Source organism: Tympanuchus pallidicinctus, unplaced genomic scaffold, assembly GCF_026119805.1.
Source record: "Tympanuchus pallidicinctus isolate F22 unplaced genomic scaffold, pur_lepc_1.0 scaffold6, whole genome shotgun sequence".
NCBI lineage: Eukaryota > Metazoa > Chordata > Aves > Galliformes > Phasianidae > Tympanuchus > Tympanuchus pallidicinctus.
Genome location: NW_026294780.1, coordinates 20421513 through 20436852, shown reverse-complemented (window position 1 = coordinate 20436852; position 15340 = coordinate 20421513). Strand labels below are relative to the sequence as shown.

At 37.7% G+C, this 15340-nt stretch overlaps 1 protein-coding gene across 2 annotated transcripts in view; it reads left to right on the top strand.

Moving 5' to 3' along the window:
• PCCA (propionyl-CoA carboxylase subunit alpha) overlaps positions 1–15340 on the top strand; it is a 263757-nt gene that overhangs the window by 26379 nt on the left and 222038 nt on the right. For both annotated transcript variants that reach the window (XM_052705911.1, XM_052705910.1), the window contains exons 5-6: positions 13200–13313; positions 14763–14816. In XM_052705911.1, coding sequence (XP_052561871.1) covers positions 13200–13313; positions 14763–14816 — 168 coding nt within the window. The remainder of the gene's footprint in view (positions 1–13199; positions 13314–14762; positions 14817–15340) is intronic.

The following is a 15340-nucleotide window of genomic DNA, read 5'->3' as shown; positions in this document are numbered from 1 at the left end:
CAAGTTGTGTCAGAGGGGTGAGGAAACTTGAGTGAGAAACTTGAATGGACAGGTGGTTGCTGATTGTACCAAGGTACCTGGGGTAGATGCTTGTATCATCAGTGCTTGGAAGAGTGCTCTGTGCCTCTGACTTGCCTTGTCTGTTGAATTGTCTTCAGTCAGAAGAATAAAATGGGATGTTAGAACACTTATTTTTGTACTTTATTTTCCCATTCCTCTTTTTTGTTGTTCGTTTCTGTATATAGCTTTCTCAGTTTCCTTAGTTTTGACTGAGTTTTTTGACTCTGTATTAGAAATTCCTCACTCAGAGGGTGGTGAGGCACTGGCACAGGTTGTCCAAAGAAGCTGTGGGTGGCCCTGTCCCTAGAGGTGTTCAAGGCCAAGTTGGGTGGGGACTCTAGGCAGCTTGAGCTGGTGAGAGGTGTCTCTGCTGATGGTGGGGAGTTGAACTAGATGATCATTAAGGATCCTTTCAATGCAAGCCATTCTGCGCATCTGTGAGCGGCTGGGTGGGTCTCTGGTCCATCATATTGTTTGCTGTATGATGTTTCAGTCTGCAAGTTTACTGACAGTCAGTGTCTGAATTTGGGCATGGAAGTAGAAAGTGCTACAAACTTTGGAGTAGTTGTTCCCTCCCAATTGCTCAATTTATGTTTCTAATAAGACTTAGAAAGCTGGAGGAATTATGATAGTAATTTAGAACTGGGAAAGAAGGCTACCTATTCTGAGAAAGCAGCCCTTACCAAATCTTTATGTTACTACTAAATAGACTTTCTTTTCTGATTGACTACTTAAGCAGGGAAGTTGCGTCTATGAACATCTGCTTTCTGTTACAGCAAAAAACAAGCTTTGCCTATGGCCATGAGTTTCAAAGCTTGTTACTTCTTTCAAAGCTCTGAATGCATTTACATTGTTTCAGAAAGGAGTATCCTTTAAATTGAAAATGAACTCAAGCTTTATAGGTTTATTCATTTTTTTAAATTAATGAAACTTACTGGATTTTCTCTTGCCCACCAAATGACCTAGTTTATTTTCTCTTGACTCAAGATGAACAGTTTTGCTTTAAGCGTGTCCTTTTCTGCCATCGTATATACATGTATTCATATATTTTACTATATGACATTTACTGTGTTGAAGCAAAGAGCCAACAAAATTCATGAAAATCCCAGAGCTGCATCTTACTCAGGTGGCCTGCTGTTTGAAATACGACTCCTGGTGTGTATTGTACTCTCAGCCCTAGGATTCAATAATGAGATTGAGTGGTATCTTCTGTGAGCACTTCTGGATGATTGACAGTGAGGTGATGTGAATCATCATTTATCAGGATATTATCATGCCTACCCTTGATAATTTCTCCCTGCTGTCTGGGGAGGTGGTGAAGACAGATAGGACTTTGTGATGTCAAAGTAATTAGTGTGTGTTGGTTTCCAGCTGAACAAACTGGAAGCTAATGATCAGGTAAATGAAGATGAAATGCATTAGTGTAAGAATGAAGGTGCAAGGACCTTGGGGAAGAGCTTATCAAAATTTCATGGGGGCTATTTGAATATTTGACAATTTGTTTGTGCAGTTGCAAGCAGTATTTAAAACTACTGAAGGATACTTCTGCAACAGTCTATTTATGTGTCCTTTGCTGATATCTCTCTTAGTGAGAGGGTCAGCTCTAGTGCTGAGGACATCAGACTCTCCTGATCTAAAAACCAGGATCTCCTTGTGACTTGCATAAAATCTGGATAGTGAATTTCTAGGTAATAATGACAATGATGTTAAGATTGGGAAGGTTGGGTTTTTCTGTGATGTTCTCTTTCCTCCTATTTAAAGAGGGGAAAATTAACCATAATGAGGTTTTCATATTGTTGATCCATGATCAACTCTTTCATATTCTGAAAGTATTTTGCAATTGCTTGTACAAACCTAAGTATCTCAGGATGTGGACTTTGTAATGCAATTGGTGATGCTGCTGCAGGTTCCTGATGCTGTTTCATGGAGCAAGGTTTGAGAACACTGTGTGGATCATTGCTGAAATCTTTTTGAATTTTTAAAAAGAAAACAACCCTTATGGTGTAGGTGTGTACAGCTGCATTGATATTTTAAGAGGTGCTCAATGCATGGGTTGAGGAGAATGTAATTCTTTTCCTATACCAAGCATAACCAACAGCAAGTGTTCTGAAGGTCTCTGCATAGTTAGCTTTATCACATGATTACTTACTGCAAATTTTAATTAAATGATTGAAAACCTATCTGCTTCACACACTTCTCAATGATTATAAAGCTAATTTGCTTACTGATATTTATTAATGCTGTTGTAGTTGTCAATATGCCCGTTCCTTAGATACTTCCAGGAATAACATACCTATGGCAGTGGGCAAAGCTTGTAATTAAACCTTTTTTAACTGCTCTTTGGGCTAGCTTTATGTATGTAGCTTTCTTCCCTTTATTTCAGTTTAAGTTCTTTTTCTGCCTCTTATTTGGTGAAAGTGAGGGGGCTAAAATCCCTGGCAGGAATTTGTCCGTATTAATATGGCTCATCAGAGACATTATATCTAATTGGAGAGCCTGCGGTATGGTTGCAGGAGGCTGAAGGGAATTATTTAGCATTAGCGTGGCTCGTCTGGGAGTTGTGCGCTAATCAAGGAGCTTGTGTGTTAACTGTAGGGATGATGGGAGTTATGACGATTATGACATGTGAGCACGTCTGTATGAGAACTGGACAGGCAATGAGTTAATCAAGAAATGCATTAAATGGCTCCCATGCTGCTTCATTATTACTCTGCAGAGTGTCTGTCAGGTTGTGTACTTTAATGGGGGAAAGAATAAAATCTAACGAATAAATGTCTACGCCAGTAAAGTAAATACAATTTCTTACCTACAATAAATCACCTTTTCCTCATATTATTTTTAACCCTCATCTGGTTAGATGTTTTAGAAACTTTTACGTAATTAAAAACTGATTTTACTCTTGGATCTGTAAATGTTAGCAATTGCCTTTAAAAACATGTAAATACTAATTGCTTTTCACCACCAGGATGATTCAAGCCTTGCAAAGAAAAAAACAAACAAACAGAACCTAACCATAAACTGTAAAGCAAGTTTGCATTCCAGGTAAACTCAGCATAGATAGAAGCATCCATTCCATATCTGTCATGAAATAATTGGTTATGCTGGAAAGAAAATCTGTTTTTAGTGGGGTTGAAACTGATAAACTCGGTTAACAAAAAAAGTGCGTAAACCTGCAGACCAACTGGATTACATCTGTAGGCAAACTCATCCCAGAGCTGCTGGCCAGGTGAGCATCTGCACTTTTCCTGCTATTGTCAGCACTGTCAAATTTAATAAAACTTCCTAACAAACTGTGACCTTCATGTATTAACTTAATTAAAGCAGTATCATGGCAAGTACCCAAAGTGTTAACCTGTAGGAGGTGGTTATTGAAATCCATTATCTGTGGAGTCAGTATTAGTGGTCAGCAGCATCAGAAGTAAAACTGCAAGTCAGGCCCTCCCTTGGGTGCTGTGAGCTCAGCAGGTTAAACTGTCAAAGCTTCTTAAAGGACTGATAGTTAAACCCCCTGGAGTTATAGGTAAACCAATCATTTGCTGTCAGCAGGAAATACGACTTTATTTAGCAGGTTGGAGGGAGAAAAAATGCTAACAGGAAAGAGGATTTAGGTAGGAGCGTTGTGTGTGTGCAGTTGTGCTATGTAGATTCCATGCAACTTGGATTGATTTTCTTAATTCCAGGCTTTTTAACGATAGGAATTTATGTAGAAACTTACTCCAGTGTCATATAAGACTATATACATGCTTGAGTGTTTCTGTTGGACTTATATTCTAAGTGAAGAACAAATGTTTACAACTTAAAAATACAGTTGTCACTGTACAGAGACTGGCTACTCCTTTCCTTTGGTTTTATGTAGGTGTTGTCTGTGTAACTCAATCTCTCTTTAAACACACTAAGTATATTTAACATTAACCAACTGTATTACATAGAATGACATTTATTAAGCTATTATATAAAATAATTATATAGGACTATTATATAGAGAAGTGTGTTAGTTTGCGTACAGGTTGCAAGTATGTGATACTTTGATTAAATCAGTCTAATAGTGATACTTCCCTTTAGTTTTCCCTTCTAGCTTTTAATTCTGTTTTCAGGAGCAATGCTTACCCTCATTTTAGGGATTAGCATTATAGTGGCTTGTGAATAGTGCTCTCTTAATGTATCAAGACCTATTTCCTCAGTACAGTAAACTGTTTTTAGACTCGAGAGATCTTCTGTCAGATGGTCCATGTCAAACCACATGAAGTCTGACATCAGCACTCCTGGCTTGCCCAGTGCTGGCACTAGTTGTGTAAAAACTACTTAGGCTATGCAGATTTTGCCCATTCCTGCCCTTATGTTAGGTTGTGCACAGTCTTTATGACGTGGATAGGCCAACTGGTTTTGTGCACTATCTATAGACCACCAACACTTCTTGAAGTGTGCTGCTATTCACTTCCTGACTTGATATATGGGTACTACATTCAGCATGGTGGAGCATAAACATCGGATGGAATAGAGGTTAGTACAGTCATCTTATGAATGGAGGCAGTTGCCCATCTGCAAATGTTATGTTGTAAGATTAAATGGGAAAGTAACTACTTTCACTCCTTTTCAGAAATTTCCATGCAACAAAAAATATTTTTGTGCTGTATCTAGCAGTCAACTCTGGAAGTCCTCATGCTGTAACTTAATTCTGCTGACTTGTTTCTTTTTTGTTTTTGCTTTCGTTTTGAGGTCCTGAGCTCTGCTTGCTATCTGTTTTGATCCTCCCTTACAAAATAGGTTTTTCCTGTGTAATACTTGTGTACTTGACTTCAGGGAGGTCAACTTGACTTAAGCAAATTTTGCACAGGAATATGAAAGAGTGATCACTGATTGATTATTCTTGTGCAAAATTTGCTTAAGCTTTCTTTGAATACAGAGATGCAAACACTGACAGGCTTTGTTGGTAGGCCTTTTAACTGAAGTGAAGGCTATGTGTTTGTGGTGGGTGATGGTTTTATAACAAAGTGCTCTGTGTTCTCTTGCTGTGTCTAACAGGCGCAAGTGCCTGTCAAACAGTTCACATGCATTACACTTCTGGAATTAGCAAAGATGATAGCTTGCTAAAATACTTTTTTTTTAAAGGTAGGTCTATTCTGAAAAGTTCCTTAACAAGCAGATTTCATGGGATTTATGGCTTACTGTTTTCTGTAACAGTAGAGAAAGCATGCTTCCTGGTTTTTCTCCATGACTCAGCTTTTATTATTATTCATCTTGACACCTGTATTTTGGATTCTCAAAGCTGCCTTGTGTTCTTCCAAAATAAGATTTCTGAGAGTAGAAAACTTTGGACAGGTTTTACATTGATTAATTTCTTCCAAGTTGTCCCAGAATGTAAGGAATAATTTTAACAGTGTCAGGAAAGTAATGTTTTTCTCTAATTCTATTAAAGAAGTAATGAAACTTAATTTTTAAGAAGTAATTATGAATATTCACAATAGTGGATTTTGTTAAAATAAAAAATGCTCTGCTTCTGCTCTATTGCTTTTATTGTATACATGGAAGTAATCACTGCGTAGGTATGAGGAGAACACTTTGTATGTTAGAGAGTCCTTAATGAAAGTTCTGAGATTCCTGAAGTACTCTGTTTATCTCTGACATATTACTTGGGGTGGTATTCTAAGAATTGTTTGACACTTCAGGTCTGGTTTTATACTATGTTTTAAGTTGTCTGCATCCAAAGTATTTCCAAAAGGACCGATTATCCGTAGCTGCAAGGTGGTTTAACTTGCTGATCTGACAAAAGGTTAATTTCTCTTCCACTTAGAGTATTTCTCTGCTGGAGAGCTCAAGATTGACAGGTGAAATGACAGGCAGTTGATCTATTGGCAGAGTTGGATTGCTAGAGCTGAATGGGAAGGGGAGCTGGGTGGGATCATACTTTGAATGGCAACTTATATTTTCAGAAAGTGAGGCTTTCCGTGAAACTTCATTCCTATTTCAATATATGGTTCATCTTAAGCCAGAATGTAGTCCACATTGTGAAGGGCTTTATTTACTATAGGGTCTGTGTTTTGCATTTGATTATTTAATACTCCATATAGTGTTCCAGAGTTGCCTTGAGTGGCACTAACGTCTGTACTTTGCTGTCACGTTGCTTTTAAGAACTGTTGGTTAGTTGAAATACCATGTAGCTGTGAATTTCACCTTGCTGTTTTTATTAGCTGTTACATTGACCCTAGGACTGGTTTCAGGGATCCCTCACTTGATTACTGTCTTTAGATTCTGGAAGCAACTTCTGCAGTCCATCTTTGCAGGTCGGCAAATTTGGGCAATAGACAGGGGCCTCATCTGAATGACAGTGTTCTATATTCTTGTCTCTGAAGGACAACTCTAAGCTGAAAATCCTAAATGGAATCATGCTGCTAAAACATACTACATGTTGTTTGGTCTGATTCAACTTAAATTACTTTTTCTAAATCCTGTATGTCTGCTTGATGTTGACTAAAGCATGTGGAAGCTGTGATATAATCAACGGCTTCATTTGGCTAAAATTTCAGTGGCAAGCAAATTACTATTATAGGGTATTAAAAACAAGAGTTTTAGTCTACCATGGTGGGTTTCTAAAGCTTTAAGAGTGTTTTCCTCAACAAGAAAAGCTTCTTGTAGAAAAATATTTATGCTTGGTGGTTATTTGCAGATAGACTTGGTAGACAGAAGAAGGCTTGCTTAAAAAACACTTCTTGTGAATAGAAGTCTGTAGAGATGAGCTTTCCTAGAGAAGTTCCAGAAAAACGTGCTATGGAAAGAAACATCTTTGATTTTCAGTGCCTTGCAAAAAGATGTCATCTTTTAATCAACTTAAGTACATTCAGCTGCTTGGATCTGGCTCAGCTTCAGTTCTATAGTCTCAAGATTTATTTGAAGCACACTGAGGTACTAGTTCCTAGTCTTTACTCCTTTGGAGGGTGAAACTCAACCATTTGCAATAAAATGCTTATGAAGAAGCCTTCTTTCTCACCAGTTTTCTAGAAGCATGTTTTACTGGGTAGTTATCTATCATAAAATGAGTGTGTAGGAGATGATTTAGGAGCCAAAGTCATTCTCCTCTTGATTTCTATCAGTAATAACTTCAGGTTGTAAGGCATTTTCTTGCTAGTCCCAACAGGAGAACTCAGTTTTGAAGCATCTGTTTCATAATAGCGTTGTGTGGTCTATTATTTGTAGTCCTGGTCATCAGGCCTCTAGATGCAATGGGGAACCTGTTCCTTGTGATAGCATCTCTGAGAAGTGTGCGTGTGGACAATAAAGTTCCAGAACTCTGTTCACGGAAGAGAGGATTTCAGGATTCAAGATTATTTTCTTCTTCTAAGGTTATAAATCACACTTAATGAGTAAGACTGAACAAGACTGAGGAGAGGCTGAAGGAGCTGGGAATGTTCAGCCTGGAGAAGAGGAGGCTCAGGGGAGACCTCATTGCTCTCTATAACTTCCTGAAGGGAGGCTGTAGTGAGCTGGGGGTCGGCCTCTTCTCTCGTGTCATCAGTGATAGGACCAGGGGGAATGGTTTCAAGCTATGGCAGGGGAGATTCAGGCTGGACATGAGGAAGTATTACTTCTCAGAAAGGGTGGTCAGGCACTGGAATGGACTGCACAGGGAGGTGGTGGAGTCACCGAGCCTGGTGGTGTTCAAGGAGAGGCTGGATGTTGTGTTGAGGGACATGGTTTAGTGGGAGCTGTTGGGAATAGGTGAACGGTTGGACTGGATGATCTTTTAGGTCTTTTCCAACCTTGGTGATTCTATGATTCTATGAAATGGGGATCTTTTTGACTTTAAAAGTGTGTACTTTTAGTCTTAATTAAGAATTAAACATTCTTTGCCTCGTTGGTGTCTCTTCTTTGGAGGGGTTGAGTTCAACTCAGGTCACTGAAATGTCACATAGGTGTGGTTGTGGACTATCAATTAAAAAAAAAAAAAGCACAAACCAACAAACAACTAAACAAAAAAAACCAAACAACAAAACCTGCAAACCAACAGACAGTCTTGCAGAAGGATCTGCTTACACTTACTGTGGGCTGTTTTTTGCATGATTTTTTGTACAGTTTTTTTAAAATGCTGAGTTAAAATAAATGTGGAAAATGTGACATTTGTGTGATGTATGGCTTTCACAGTTCTGCTCTTCATGCAATTAGAAATGTTTTCATTATTTCATTTTAGGGTTAAATGCCATAATTGTGTGGCAGTATTTCTTTGCAATAGCACTTGGAGGACTGTGAGTACGACATGCTTGCTGTGTGCACAGATTTGTTGTATTCTTGACGTTTGTTTTTGTGTGAAGCTGTTAAAGACGGGTCTAAAAGCTGTGTATTTTTGACAGAGCAGTGAATTGGAACCTTTCTTTGCTTCTTTTTGGTTTTTAACTGTTCAGTGCCACAAGGTTTTTATTTTTCGTCTCTTTTGGTATTAGGATTGGCAAGATTTGAGATTATTGCTTTTACTCATTTTATTTTTTGCTACCCATACAAAGGATTTACTCATTAGCCCTATCTTATGGGTTGAGCTAATTGTGGTTTGTCTTGCTCAGTGGTGTTATGCAATTTGGGTCAATTGAGTTTATTTATACCAACTGGAATTGTTGCAACATGTGATATTGATTTGAGCTTTAAAAAGATTGTTTGATTAGATTTATTTGCCTAAACAATGCAGTCTTAACTAATGTAGCAAACATTAATTCTTTTTTCTTTAATTGCTTCTTAGATTTGGTTAGCATTGTATATATGCGTGTATAACAATTTCCTGTCTATTTACTGTGGAAAAGTGCAGAAGAATTGGGGAAAATGCATCTTGTAACTTAATAAAACTCTCTGCTGTATGAATTATCAACTTGTGTCGAGGCCTGGCGTTGCATAGGGTGACCTATCCTGAAAAACTGGGCTATCGTGAAGTCCCGGACAGTCTTTCTTAGTAATGAAGGAGGGAGAGTGTGTGTGTGCATCTGTGTGTACGTGTTAATTAGGCATTTACACTGGAGTAAATGGCTTCTGTCACACAGTAAATATCAAACTGACGAAGTGTATAAAATATCTGTGAAAACTGCGCAAGCGGTATCAAGCACTTTGTTAGGAAACACGTGTGGATATCTTTGCTCTTCTACTGGCTCGTGTGAAAATCAGCTTTGTTTCTTGCAATTAGTAGACGACATGATTATAAAGCAAGCTGGTGAGATGGGTAGAAAGAACTTTCTTCATGAATCATATCCTTAAGAAAGTAACAAACTCTGGAGTTCCTGAATAGTTACAATGCTAAGAATCTGTAAATTTTCCTAGTATCTTTCATTTTTTTTTCAGTGCTTTGCCTTAGTGTTGTGTTGTTCATACGTACATATTTCTATTTCCATAACAAAATACCTTTTATTGTTGTAAAGGCTGGGAGCATGTGTACTTGCATGTAGTATAAATTTTAGCTAGCAATCTGAAGCAACTGAATGACTGTTGGCAAAGATTACTTGAATTCTGCTGCATTAAACAACATCTCCAGGAGTGCTATGTGTATTTTAGCTACTAAACTATTACTTTTTCCTCTCTAAATGACTATTTGAGATACAGATTTCATGGGAAGGGTGCTTCACTACTTTTCAGAGTACACTTGGGCAAAAGAATGTGCTACTGTCAAATGCATACATGTGCCATCCTCCAGAAGTAAAGGAGTGCTAACAGTTTCAGTAATTCGGATACTGACCAGCTCTAGTTTAGTACAGTCCTTCTTAATTGGGTAATCTCCTGCAAAGTGTTGGTACTTTGGTGTTTATATCCAATGTTTTGGGTTGTGGGGTATGATACGATATCAAAACCTGCATACTGTTTCTGGTTTATCAGTCCTGCTGTTACACTGAAACAAAATAGCCAGAGCCTACTGCTGGCTGCTGTTGGCACTCCCTTGTAATTGACACCTTGAGAGCTGATGCTGCCTGGAACAGTGCTTGGAACCCGTCCTGGATGGATTAAAATGGCTGGATAATCACCCTGACAGATTAAGTACCTATTTCCTAGAGACTCAAAGAAACACAGTAGGATTAGTAGTTCAGGTGCCTTACCTGAACTTGCTCAGGAAATAAGTGGCTGTTTTGGTGTAGCTTATTGAAGAGGATTGTTGAAATTGAGTTCTTGTTTTGCTGTGTGGTCATGAATTGTGCACTAAAATCACTGCTGCATTTCAAACTGTGGCCAGTTGTTGTATTTTTTTGTCATATTGATGAACCTTCGTTTAAAAGTAATTGTGCTACTGACGAGTATTCTTTCTAATGAGTACTCTTGGATTCCTTGTTAAATAGAGACTATTGAGGCACATTCGTCATAGAAGAGTTGAGGAGGCTTCAGTGTGGTGGTTAGGTGCTCATTACAGGTTAGGATTTAAATTTAAAGATGTAACAAATCACAAGTCAATAGGTTTTGGTAAACCTTTTGTCTTCTTTGTGTAATTATTACAGTGTAATTAGTCCTTATTTAATATTTCAAATCTAAAACTTCTACAGCAATTAAACTGCTCTCTATATGAGTAAGTCATGCTTTTAGCAAATTTGTGTTGAGTAATGTAACAGGTCCTTGTAGTTGTTTCAAACATATCTTTTGAGGCACAGGTAGCCCAATATAAAAAAAGAAATTTACAGTTAAAATGTTTAGTACTTTTAGGCTTGTGTGCTTTTCCACCCTTTGTTGGTATCCATCCATCATCCTTGAGATTGCATGGCTGGTTCTAATATTTATGAAGGAATTGTTTCTTCATAAACCTCCTGGAACTGACTTCTCTGTCTTGTTAATATTTTCTAAACTAAAACAGAAAAGTGAAAATTTTTTCTTCTAAATTGTTAGCTGTCATAAGCTGGGTACAAGTTCTGAATACATAGGATTGTGTGACTTGTTTGAAATCATTTATTTTCAAACTTGTAATGCTGGAGAAGATGAAGTGGTTGTAATATGGCTACAGTTTTATTACGTTCGTGTGGCTGTTAGGGTACCTGCAAGGATAATTCAACAGTGAACTAGAGAAGATGCTAAAATCTTGTGGTAATGTAGATAAGGAGAAATAGACTCCAGAAGAAGAGGAGCATGGGGAGAAGTAGCAAAACAGTTGAAGAAGGGAAGAAAATGGCGGAGGGAAAGCACACACAGCTGTTCTTAAATGTTGTAAATCAGTGGTTTTTGCAATATCTTCTATGGACTTCTGGTGCTATAGGACTGTTGGGGGTGGTGGGGAGGGTGGGGGCTTCTTCTCTGTATGCTTCAAAATAGCTAATTGTCATAGTTTAGTCCCTTAGTAAGGAAGCTTTTGGTCCTGTAAAACACCCGTGCTTAAGTATGCTTGTCTAAAACATACTGAATAACTAAAAAACTTGAATCAATCAAATAAAGGTATCCAAGGGCAATGCTGTTTCTTGTACTTAATATTCCAGGAAGGGTAGCAGATAGGGTTAATTCTGCTATCATTTAATCAAATGTTAAATTAACTTAATTTGTCGAGGTGTTTTATTATAAAGCATTAAAATCCTGCCACATGATTGTCTGTGCTAGTGGGTAGGGTTTTTGGTTCTGCTTTGTTTATAATGTGAAGTGAATGCTATACCAAGAAAATGAACCCATTATCTCTTCAAAAAAGCTATAATAACTAAAATGTGAAATATGTGGAGATTCCAGGTGGTTTTGTGCACTTGGAGCTGCTGAATTGGCTGCATATTTGCATATCTATTTAAGAGCTACTCCCAGGAGAGTGCTAGGAATTTGGTGGCAAGTTAGTATTTCTTTCTGGTGTTGGGGTAACTTTCTGCAAAGTACAGAAAAACTTTATAAAAACAAAAACAAATGCTGAATGTTCACAGATGACTTAATAGATGTTGTTTTTCTTACACATTACCTGAACGCTTATTTTGAATAGCAAAATGAGAAATTGCTTGACTACTGCAAGGCAGTTTCTAGGTACCTTTTTTTTTTTTTTCTGGCTTTGACTTTTTTCTGAATGAATGAGTAGTGTGTAGGGACTGCAATATTTCCAACCTTAACATATTACACTGATAATCTCTGTGCTACTTGTGAGTAAAATTGCTGTTAGCAAAGAAAAAAATTTTGCATGTCGTATGTTAAGATTCACTTTATGAAACAACATTTTCTATATATTCTAGTGCACTGAAGATGATAGAAAATATTCATAAAATAACAGTTTTAAAATTGATAAGCATTGAAATGCCAAACTGTACAGTGCCAAGTCTTACTAACCTATAGCTATATAAATCTTATACAGGTTGAACAGTGGCACGTTTCCTTTAAACACAGACTGGACGAGAGCTTATAAAAGGAAAACAAAATGAGAAACTGATTTTTTTTTTTTGTGGGTCTGTGTGCGTCTTAATTTATAAGGAAAATATAGTAAAACATGTTGAAGAGCAATCTAAAAATGTTGTAACTTTTTATTCCCAAAGTGTGTAATGAGTTCTGATTTGTTCAAAACCAGCTATTTTATTGTTTCTGGTAAACTGTTTATCACTATTTTTTGTATGGTTTAGATTTGACTGTAAAAATGTTTGACAAATGCATTTAAATTAGGATACAATGAATCAGGAATCAAACATGAGCCTGCTTAAATAATTCTCAAGATTTTCTGGTTCACGTGTAGTGATATTGAACTCTTTAGTCATAGGCTTTAATTTGTGCATGGTGCTGACCTGATGCTGTGCAGGGACACTCGCTGCATCCCTTCATTCAATTCACTCTAATTATCCCCAACTTCCTGGGGAGCCTGCTTAGAACTGGTCATGAATGTTTGTTATTAAGATATTAGACTATCCTGGTTACATGTAACAAAGTAGTTTTTAGTCTGAATTTACATATAGATTATCAGTATAGGAAGCTGAAATTAATTTGCCGTGATTTGATGTAACCAAATTCAAAATAATACATTGGAATAAGAAATCTTGGCAATGACACTTCAGGTGGGAGTTAAATGAGATTTAATGTTATTGCATGAGTTCTTGTATGTCAATGTTGGTGATTTTGGTGTATGTTTTAGAGTGGTTATGGTATGTAAATTATCTTTGAAACAATAAAATTTGTGTGCATGTTTCAGGATGTCGGTAATTATTTTTGGTGGGAGCATCTGTTAATATGGAATATTTTCCCCCCCTTAGGTTCACGTGAAAATGGCGGATGAAGCTGTCTGTGTTGGCCCAGCTCCCACTAGCAAAAGCTACCTCAACATGGATGCCATCATGGAAGTCATTAAGAAAACCAGGGCCCAAGCTGTGAGTCTGAATGAGTCTATCTGCTGCAGCTGTTTCACATATAGAAAGCAGAAAAGCCAGAGTTTGTATTTTTTTTTTTAACGTGTGTGTGGGGGGGAATGATTGAATATGCGATTCCAGTTAGTTCATGTTAAATGTGTCCGAAATCGCTACTGGAAATCAAAGGCTTTGTAGCATCTGGCAGCACTGGTCGCTGATCCTGCAGGTGGCTGCTGGATTCAGCTTTCACACCAGGGAGCAGCTTCAGTTCATTTCCAAATTTGCTGGGGGAAAAAAAAAAAATCCCAATTAGTTTTGAGCACTAACCCTTTAGATGCCATAATGGCTTTTTGAACGTTTTACAAAGTGTGTCCAAAGAAGGCTTTTGCTTAAACATGGTTTGAAGCAGTTTTTGAATTACATGTCTTATTTGCAAGAAGATGCATTCTGTAATTACGTGTTTCAGGATGTTTACAGAATGCACATCAGCCCATATTTACTCATGTAAGCTGTTCTGCTTTTCTCCCTCCAAATTGGCCCGAGATTCAAAGCTTTATGGGGATCGGTTGGAAAAACGAATGTGTGGTCATGTTAACAAATCTGATGTTCTTTGTAATGTCAATGAAGCAAATGTATTATTCAGAGCTACTGTAAACAGCATTTTTAAAGTGAAATTTGATGGCTGTGTTTGAGCAACACTGATTACTGCGGAATGGTTTGGAGCGGCGTTGCAATTTCCTTCAGTGTGATGTTTTTGGTGTGATGCTTTCAGGGCCCCAAGACTTCCCTGTAAAGAAAGCGACTTTATGTCCTTCAGGTTTCTGAAAGTAGTATGTTGCTTATTCTCTTTAAAAGAGGGTAGTAACATATTCTTAACTTTATCTGTTGGAATATATTGGATCAAGAATCTTGTGACTTGCAAAAAAGAGAACTTCACCAGCACAGTACAAGGTGTATATTTGGGTATGAATAACAAATCAGGAATTTAAGGATGCATCACTTACACTGATGATACAGTAAATACTGTCCTCCAGCAAGGGTGGCTAGAGGTAGGAGGTTTATGGCTGTGGACCTTAGAACCACTGTTGTGATCAAAGCTATAAAGTATTTAAAATGAAGAGTACTTTGTAGAGTTATTGAGAAGAGTATGTATGAGTATTGATATAGAAGTCTGCAGAGATGTGAATGTAGCAAAAAGGAGTAAGAAAGAGGGAAAGTCTGAAGTGAGTATGTTAGTGTCTCTGAAAAGGGCATATTTCTCTGTAGTCAAGTAGGGAATATTTGTTTCAGAAAATGCTGCTCAACCAGTGGGTTTGTATAGGACTCAAGACAGCTAAATCAGCCATTTGAACTAATTGAAATGCTTGGTGCTCAATGTCACCTTACTGGTATCTAGAAGGCAGTGGTAAACTTGGGTGTCTGGCTTCTGAGGTCAGTGAGCTTGAAAACTTCTTTGCTTTGTTTTTGAAGGTACACCCGGGATATGGATTTCTTTCAGAAAACAAAGAATTTGCCAGGCGTTTGGTAAGTTATCTTTCCTTGCTTGGATGTGAAGGGTGCTCTGGGTTGCATATATTCACTTCAAGGTATCTGAGGAATCAAGGTACTAATTTAAGGCAGATTTTAAGGATGCATGAAGGCAGGGTAATTTATATGCCTTCTCTGCATGTGGTTTTTTTGTATTTTATGGGTCCAGTTGCAACCTGTGCCTGTTTGTAAGAGCTGCACCAAGGACATAGGAGCCTCAGTGTATTTGCTTTTTGTCTGTGATGTTTGTGCCTTCTCTGTAAAACTGAGTCACTGAAATGATCTAGGTTAAAAGTATTTATTTCTAAGTGATTGTTTTGGTGACTCCATGCACAGCTGGTGAACAGCTGTATCAGTAGCCCTGAAAAGGTGCTGAAATGCACTTTGAAGATGGGGATAGAAAGCTGATTAAAAACGAGCTTCTGTGCTGGAAGTCGTCTATTATAGAACTGCATCTTCTGGAAGAAATGAGGAGGTACTTGAAGAAGGTGCTGTTTTCCCTTCACATTTGAATTTATCGT